The 8114-nt window shown below is 32.7% G+C and overlaps 2 protein-coding genes and 1 non-coding gene across 3 annotated transcripts; 1 reads left to right on the top strand and 2 right to left on the bottom strand.

The window, feature by feature from the left end:
* Positions 1 to 1632: 1632 nt before the first annotated feature.
* LOC107795644 (uncharacterized) lies at positions 1633 to 2557 on the bottom strand. Its single transcript, XM_075218328.1, has 2 exons — positions 2389 to 2557; positions 1633 to 1985 (listed from the first exon to the last, which is right to left on the bottom strand). Exons 1-2 carry the CDS (start codon positions 2555 to 2557, stop codon positions 1633 to 1635), a joined length of 522 nt encoding a protein of 173 aa, XP_075074429.1.
* Positions 2558 to 5133: 2576 nt separating this feature from the next.
* On the bottom strand, positions 5134 to 6432 carry LOC142162027 (uncharacterized). Its single transcript, XM_075218327.1, has 3 exons — positions 6064 to 6432; positions 5836 to 5964; positions 5134 to 5772 (listed from the first exon to the last, which is right to left on the bottom strand). The coding sequence occupies exons 1-3, from the start codon at positions 6430 to 6432 to the stop codon at positions 5134 to 5136; spliced, it is 1137 nt and encodes a 378-aa protein (XP_075074428.1).
* LOC142162469 (small nucleolar RNA R71) lies at positions 6329 to 6435 on the top strand. Its single transcript, XR_012693733.1, has one exon. It is a non-coding gene; the product is annotated as a small nucleolar RNA R71 (small nucleolar RNA).
* The last annotated feature ends 1679 nt before the right edge of the window (positions 6436 to 8114 follow it).

Below are 8114 nucleotides of genomic sequence, written 5' to 3'. Positions count from 1 at the left end.
GGGCATAGATAAAAAATGCGCTCACTCTTAACAAAGAAGTACCTCAAGCTACTGGAAATAACCATAAGCTTGACTATCATGTGGTTCTACACTAATATAGGAGTCTCTGAGTTAAGATCATGTAGGACTTTTGCAAGGTTGTAAAGTAGGCTTAGGAATGGGTAGGATACATATAGATAATAGTGACTCAAATTCCCTATGGGCACTACACATTTATTTTATTTCTTAAGTAGAATTGCCTTTCATCTCATTTAAACAATAAACCTCTGTTTTGTTTCATCCCTTTCAATTTTTTTTATGGAGTCTCCAACGTTTCTTTGTTTCTATTTTTTTTGAAATTCGGAAGCAACTATTTTTAAAAAAAACATCTAAAAACATCAAAAACCTTAAACAATTATTCTTTCACCAATTATTTTTGCAGTTAATCCTCACGCCCAGATTTTTATATTCAGATCAACTCTTAAAGTGCCCAAAAGGGAATTGGGTGAACAAAGAACAAGTCATAACAACAAACAGGCTAAGGGTTAAAGCTTGGCGACCAACAACATAAGAGATAATTTATATAAGCTCAACTGGGCTAACTAGGGATAAAAATCATTAAGGTAGGTCAATTTAGGCTATGGCTCAACAAAGAAGGCCTATGTTCATTTCTTTACTCAACGATCTACCTATAATTTCGCCTCAATCCACATTCAAGGCAAGTTCTAGATTTCCAGATAAGTAGGAGCACTAGACAATAGAGCTAACCGCACAATACACTTGGGCCAACGAAAACTATAATTTCAATCACCAATAAGTAAGGATGAGCTTAGAAAAGTGATCATAAAACCCGTGAATGGTACTTAATCAAATTCATCTTTTCTAAGTGTCATGCTTTTCAAGTCAAATCAAGTTTAGCCAACTTATTTACCAAAACAAGTTAAAAAGTCCTAAAAAAATGTTCAGTTCAAAATATTACGACCATGGCAAAGAAATGAACAAGAAATCCATGGAAGTACATGAAATAAGTTGCCTTAAGAATAAGGCAACTCAATTTTTTTCAGTATTTTTTAAAATTATTTTTATAATTTTACTAAAAACACATTTTTCAGTTGTAAAATATACGTTTTTATATTTTTTTTATATTTAACCAAAATATAACTTAAAAGAAACACATATATAACTAACATATTCCTCTACCCCTAGCTTAAATAATGTCATGTCCTCATGACAAATAAACTAAAAGTAAAAGGAGATAAAGGAGCTTCCCTGATTTTTTTCGATTCTAGCCTCATTTTCTTTTTCTTGGCCTATCAAGGTTTCTCTCATATAAAAAGGCAAGATTATGGCAAAAAAATATTCTTTTTCATGATAGGAGAAAACTTTCATTGTTGAAATCATGGGAGTGCTTCTTTATCTTGGTAAAATATATTAATACATACTACATACGCATATATATATATATATATATATATATATATAAACATGCAATTATTATTTTTTACTTTTTTATAAGAAAAAAACTAATTATATATATATATATTTACTCAAAGGAAATATTATATGTTACTACTAATAATTACTTAAACGATTAAAGAGAGGGGAAGAAAATAGTTCTGAGTTTAACGTCACCAACTCGACTTATTTTAAAAATTAGGCAAAAAGGATTGTTGAAGCCTGTTTGTCGAAGAATCTGCTGATATAAGGCTTCAAACGATGACTGTTTACTTTGAATTTGTCTCCCCCATCTGCATGTTGTATTTCAATGGCACTATAGGGGGTCACTCTTGTTACTGTATATGGTCCTGTCCAGTGTGACTTAAGCTTTCCTGGAAATAATCTCAATCGGCTATTGTACAACAGAACATGATCTCTAACTTTAAAATCTTTATGGTGGATGAGCTTGTCATGCCATTTTTTTGTCTTTTCCTTGTACAATTTAGCATTTTCATATGCTGTAAGCCTAAACTCTTCCAACTCATCAAGTTGCAATAGACGATTTTTACCTGCATCTGGCAAGTTTAGATTCAATAATTTTATAGTCCAATATGCTTTATGTTTTAATTCCACAGGTAAATGACAAGCTTTTCCAAAAACTAGTCTATAAGGAGATGTGCCTATGGGTGTTTTTATAAGCAGTTCTGTACGCCCATAAAGCATCATCCAATTTTAAAGACCAATCTTTTCGAGAAGAACCAACAGTTTTTTCTAAATTTCTTTTTAATTCTCTGTTAAAAACTTCTACTTGCCCGCTTGTTTGAGCATGATATGGGGTTCCTGTTTTATGAGTTACTCCATATTTTAACAACAAACTAGCAAATTGTCTATTTATAAAATGAGTTTCTTGATCACTTATTATAACTCGTGGAATTCCAAATCTAGAAAAAATATTTTTCTTGAGAAAAGCACAAACAATATGAGCATCATTTTTTCTAGTAGCAATTGCTTCTACCCATTTTGAAACATAGTCAACAGCTACCAAAATATATTCATAGCCATTTAAAGGAGGAAAAGGACCCATAAAATCAATGCCACAAACATCAAAGATTTCACACATGAAAATAGAGTTAAGAGGCATTTCGTCCCCTTTTGAAATGTTACCAATTCTCTGGCATTTATCGCAAGTGGCGACATAATTCCTTGCATCTTTGAATAGAGTAGGCTAGAAAAAGACAACTTCAAGTACTTTAGCAGCTGTCCTTTTTCCTCCATAGTGTCCTCCTGCAGCCCCATCATGGCAGTGACTTAAGATGTTGTTCATTTCTGTCTCTGGTACACATCTCCTGATTATGTCATCTGCACAAAATTTAAACAAGTAAGGATCTTCCCAGTAATAATGTCTTGCTTCTTTTTTAAGTTTTTTCTTTTGTTCATAAGAAAAATCTTTTGGAATCCATCTTCCAGCCAAGTAGTTGGCAATATCAGCAAACCAAGGTGGTCTATTTATAACAGTTGTGACTGAAAATATATGTTCATCAGGAAATTCCTCTTTGATATCTTTTATCTCAGTAGGAGGATTTTCCAAACGAGACAAATGATTAGCTACCTGATTCTCGGAACCTTTTTGGTCTTTTATTTTAAGATCAAATTCTTGCAAAAGGAGTATCCATCTTAGCAATCTTGGTCTAGCATCTTTCTTTGCTAAGAGGTATTTTAAAGCTGCATGATCATTATAAATTGTAACTTTTGTTCCTATCAAATAGGAACGAAATTTGTCGAATGCAAATACTGTTGCTAGTAGTTCCTTCTCAGTTGTAGCATAATTCTTTTGAGCTTCATTAAGTGTTCTACTGGCGTAGTATATATGCCTAAAAACCTTGTCTCTTCTTTGTCCCAATATCGCTCCTGCTGCTGTATCACTTGCATCATACATTATTTCAAAGGGCTGGCTCCAGTCAGGAGAAACACCAATTGGAGCATTAGTCAATTGTTTTTTGAGAATCTCAAATGATTTTTTGCAATTATCTGAAAATTCAAATTTCACATCTTTCATCAGTAGGTTAGTCAGAGGTTTTCAGATTTTTTAAAAATCTTTTATAAACCTTCTATAAAAACCTGCATGCCCTAAGAAACTTCTAATGCCTTTAATAATGGTAGGAGGGGGTAATCCTGCTATAAGATCAATTTTAGCCATATCAACTTCTATCCCTTTAGCAGAAATTTTATGTCCTAAAACAATTCCCTCTGTTACCATGAAATGGCATTTTTCCCAATTAAAAACTAAAATTTTCTCTTCACATCTTTTAAGCACCAAAGTTAAATGATAGGGACAATCTTCAAATGTATTACCAAAAAGTGTGAAATCATCCATAAATATTTCAAGAAACTTTTCAGTCATTAGAGAAAATTGCCGACATGCAACGCTGAAATGTAGCATGAGTATTGCATAGTCCAAATGGCATTCTTCAGTAAGCATACGTACCTTGGGGGCATGTGAATGTTGTTTTCTCTTGATCTTCTGGAGAAATTGGTATCTGATTATACCCAGAATATCCGTCAAGAAAATAGTAAAAACCATGGCCTACAACTCTTTCAAGCATTTGATCAATAAAGGGCAAAGGAAAATGATCTTTCCTTGTGGAATCATTAAGTCATCTGTAATCAATACAGACTCTCCATCCTGTGACTGTTCTAGTAGGTATGAGTTTATTATTTTTATTTTTTATTACTGTCATACCTCATTTCTTTGGTATTACCTATATAGGACTTACCCAAGGATGGTCAGATATTGGATAAATGATACCTGCTGCTAGAAGTTTCACCACTTCTTTCTTGATAACTTCCTGCATTGCTGGGTTTAGTCTCCTTTGGGGTTGGACTATTGGCTTATAATCATTCTCCATAAGAATCCTATGCATACAAATAGTTGGACTGATTCCTTTGATATCAGCTATAGTCCACCCTAAGGTTGTTTTGTGTTTTCTCAAGACTCCAATCAGTTTGCTTTCCTGTTCTATAGTCAAAGAAGATGAAATGATTACTGGAAATGATTCAGGTTCAAGAAACACATATTTTAAATGAGAAGGAAGTGCTTTGAGTTCAATTTTTAATTGAACTCTTTCTTGTGAGACTTTATCATTCTCTGACTCTTTTTCCAATATTTCAGCTTCTTCTCTAATTATGGGGTTATCATCACTTATGGTACCTGAGCTAGCCAAACATCTATCCAATGAATCAGTAATTAACTGATTATTTTTGTATGCGTCTACAAGGTCATCTAGTAAGTCTATTTGAAAATAAGATGATGATGACTCATCCCCAGGAAATTTCATCATTTTTTGCATGTCAAAAATCACTCTTTCCTCATCAACTCACAATATTAATTGTCCTTGATGAACATCAATAATTACTCTTCCAGTTGCAAGAAATGGTCTACCTAAAATTAATGGTACCTCAGTATTTTCTTCCATTTCAAACACTATAAAATCTATTGGGAATACAAATTTGTCAACTCTAACAAGGATATTTTCAATAATTCCTTTTGGTCTCTTAGTACTTTGATCAGCTAATTGAAGAGACACACAATATCTTTTATTTCACCAAGTTCTAATTTCCAGAAAATTATAAAAGGCATTAGATTTATTGAGGCACCTGAATCACATAACGCCTTTTCAAAGTGAGTACCTCCCACGGTACAAGGAATTGTAAAACTTCCTAGATCACCAAGTTTTTGTGGGAGCTTATTTTGAAGTATAACACTACATTTTTTCGTAAGCTTAACCACTGAAACTTCTTCCATTTTCTTTTATTTGACAGAATTTCTTTAAGAAATTTAGCATATGAAGGCATTTGTGTCAAAGCATCTGTGAAAGGTATGTTAATGTAAAGTTGTTTCAAAATATCTAGAAACTTTGAAAACTGTTTGTCAAGATTTTCTCTTTTCATTTTTTGGGGAAACGGGAGGGGTACAAAGTGAGGATTTGTGTTCAATTCATTTTCTTGTACATTTTTCCCTTTATTCTTTTGTTCTTTTGGAAACTTATATTCTATTTTATTCTCACCTTCATTTACCTTTTCCATTTCTTGTGTCTTTCCTTCTCTATCTGCATATGGATCATCAAGAGATTTACCTGATCGTAGAGAGATGACTTTGAGGTGCTCTTTTAGATTTTTCTCAGTGTTGCTTGGTAGAGCACCTTGAATTTGTCCAGACATGAGGGTCGCTAATTGGCTTACTTGAATTTCCAAATTCTTGATAGCTGAATGTTGTCTTTCAACCTTCTTGTTAGTAGCCTTAATGAATTTGTACATCAGGTCTTCAAGGCTTTGTTGATGAGATCTTTGAGGCTGCTGCTGATATTGTTGAAAACGTTTTTGCCCTCTATTTTGATTTTGAAAACCAGGTGGTTCCTATACCTGCTTCTTTTGATTAAAAAATCTTTGAGGATTTTCAGCACCATTAGGATTACTCCACTGAAATCCTGGATGTTTTTGTGCCATGGGACTACCAAATGAGTAATCATTTTTATAACCAATCACATTTACCTGTTCCACATTTTGTGTTGAAGCTTGACATTCATGATTTGGATGATTACCTTAATAGACATCACAATTCTCAAGTTGGGATGATGAGTGAGCACCTACCTGAAAAGCCTCAACTTTTTGTGTTAAGGTCGCAATTTGTTGTGTCAATGAATTCAAAGCTTCAACTTGATTTACTCCTGCTGTTTTCTTCATAATCGTTCTGTCTAAGGGCCATTGAACAACATTTTTCGAAATCTCATTAAGCAATTGCATTGCTTCTACAGTAGTTTTTCCCATTATTGATCCTCCTGATGCTGCATCAATTACATTTCTAGCCGAGGGTTTAAGACCGTGATAGAAAATATATAAAATGTCAGGGTCTTGGATACCATGATGTGGGCATTTTCTTAACAATGCTGCTAATCTTTCCCATGCCTGGTATACAGATTCAGAATCTGTCTGCATAAAATTATTAATTTCTTGCTTCATTTTAAATGTTTTTGCAAGTGAAAATATTTATTAAGAATTTTTTGGGTCATTTGGTCCCATGTTGTAATGGAACCTCTTGGTAGACTTCGCAACCATGTTTTTACATCACCTTTTAATGAAAAAGGAAAAAGCCGCAACCTAATAGCATCTGTTGTGACTCCATTATACCTGCAAGTTTCAACTAATTCAAGAAAATCAATTAAATGGGTGTAACGATCTTCACCGCATCACGAGTAAATTGACATGACTGTTGAATGGTTTGAATCAAGCCTGTGCGGATTTCAAAGATGTTTGCTACAATTGGTGGTCTCCTCACACTTGATTCTCCTTCAAAATGATCTGGCCTTGCATAATCTCTAAGTATTATGTCACATCGTGGAGCTACCTCATCAAACTATTCTTCTACTTGATGTGACGGAAGTTGGTTATTGAGTTCTTCGTTCTCCATTTCCTCTGATGTGAAAATTTGAGATTGTGAGGTTTGTTCTTTTCGCAACAACCGCAAGGATTTTTCAATTTCAGGATCGTATTTGACTAGTTCTCTAGAAGAGGAACGGGTCATGCACTTTCTGAAATTTCTGCAGAAAAGTTAAAATAATTAAATAAAAAAATCTCAAATTAGTAGTAAAACAATTAATCTGTAGTAGACTTTAGCCAATCCCCGGCAACAGCGCCAAAAATTTGACGAGTGTCTAGCGTGTGTATAAACTAAACTCGTACTCTGTCAAATTATAGTATAGAAAGATGTCGAACCCACAGAGATTGGTTTATCTATTCTACAGACATTTCTTGTTTTAATTACTATTTGAGAAAATCAGAGAGAGTTGAGTTATAAATTAACTAACTAAAAATGCATGAATAAAGCAGTAGAACTTTTTTTATTTTTCACAAATATAGTAAAAAGTGTTGGGATCTTGACTTCATTTAATATTTCTATTATATAGTAGAATTATTATTCTTCAATTTCTATTTCTCAAAAAGGTATAAATGCCTCTCACGATTGCAGATATATATTATTACTCAAGTTGAATAATTAATTGCACTCCTCTTGGTTATACAAATTAATCTTCAAAATAGTAATACTAAAGAACCAGAAATATATGATTGAACTAAAACATGTTCTTTATAGTAAGTCCCTTTTAGTTACCCTACTTGTTATAACTGATTATTACACCATTCGCCTCTCTCGATTACAAATAAGTGTAAAATTAATTATAACATAAAAAAGATAGATGTTACTGAATAAAATATTAACATTTATCAATACTACATTTAACTATATTATTTCTTCCGCCTCTCTCGATTACAGAATTAATAAACAGTTAATATGTAGTACAAGATAGATAGATGTTAATAAATTAAATAACGTCTAACTGTAAAAGCAGATAAAAGTTAAATAAATTCTAGCTCAAGCATGTGAATTTGAGGAATAATATCTACTATTATATAGAAATATTAAGATCCGTCTTTCACCCAACACAAGAAAAGTTACTCCATACTGGAACTAGTACTAACAATGGAAATATTCTTGTCCATTAAATAAGAAAATAGAAAGAAATATTCAAGAAGAATTATTCCCCCTATTTAATTAAAAGTAGGAACTAGAGTAATTTCCTATACTAGAATTTATTTAGAAACAACAACTAAACCGCTATTGTGATTTCAAAGAAAAGATAACTAGA

The sequence above is a fragment of the Nicotiana tabacum genome, chromosome 7 (assembly GCF_000715075.1).
Source record: "Nicotiana tabacum cultivar K326 chromosome 7, ASM71507v2, whole genome shotgun sequence".
NCBI classification, from domain to species: Eukaryota; Viridiplantae; Streptophyta; class Magnoliopsida; order Solanales; family Solanaceae; genus Nicotiana; species Nicotiana tabacum.
Note: the sequence above shows the minus strand (reverse complement) of the source record. Positions and strands in the feature narration are given on the sequence as shown.

Excerpts from the sequence above, each read along its gene's own strand:
- LOC142162027 (XM_075218327.1), bottom strand. The coding sequence starts at position 6,432 with ATGAAGCAAGAAATTAATAATTTTATGCAGACAGATTCTGAATCTGTA. Across the intron at positions 5,965-6,063 it reads AAAAAGTTGAGGCTTTTCAG|GTAAATGTGATTGGTTATAA; the intron begins GTAGGTGCTCAC and ends AATGTGGAACAG. Across the intron at positions 5,773-5,835 it reads TTTTTAATCAAAAGAAGCAG|CAGCAGCCTCAAAGATCTCA; the intron begins GTATAGGAACCA and ends CAACAATATCAG.
- LOC107795644 (XM_075218328.1), bottom strand. The coding sequence starts at position 2,557 with ATGCCTCTTAACTCTATTTTCATGTGTGAAATCTTTGATGTTTGTGGC. Across the intron at positions 1,986-2,388 it reads AAATGATGCTCATATTGTTT|GTAAAAATCGTCTATTGCAA; the intron begins GTGCTTTTCTCA and ends TGCCAGATGCAG.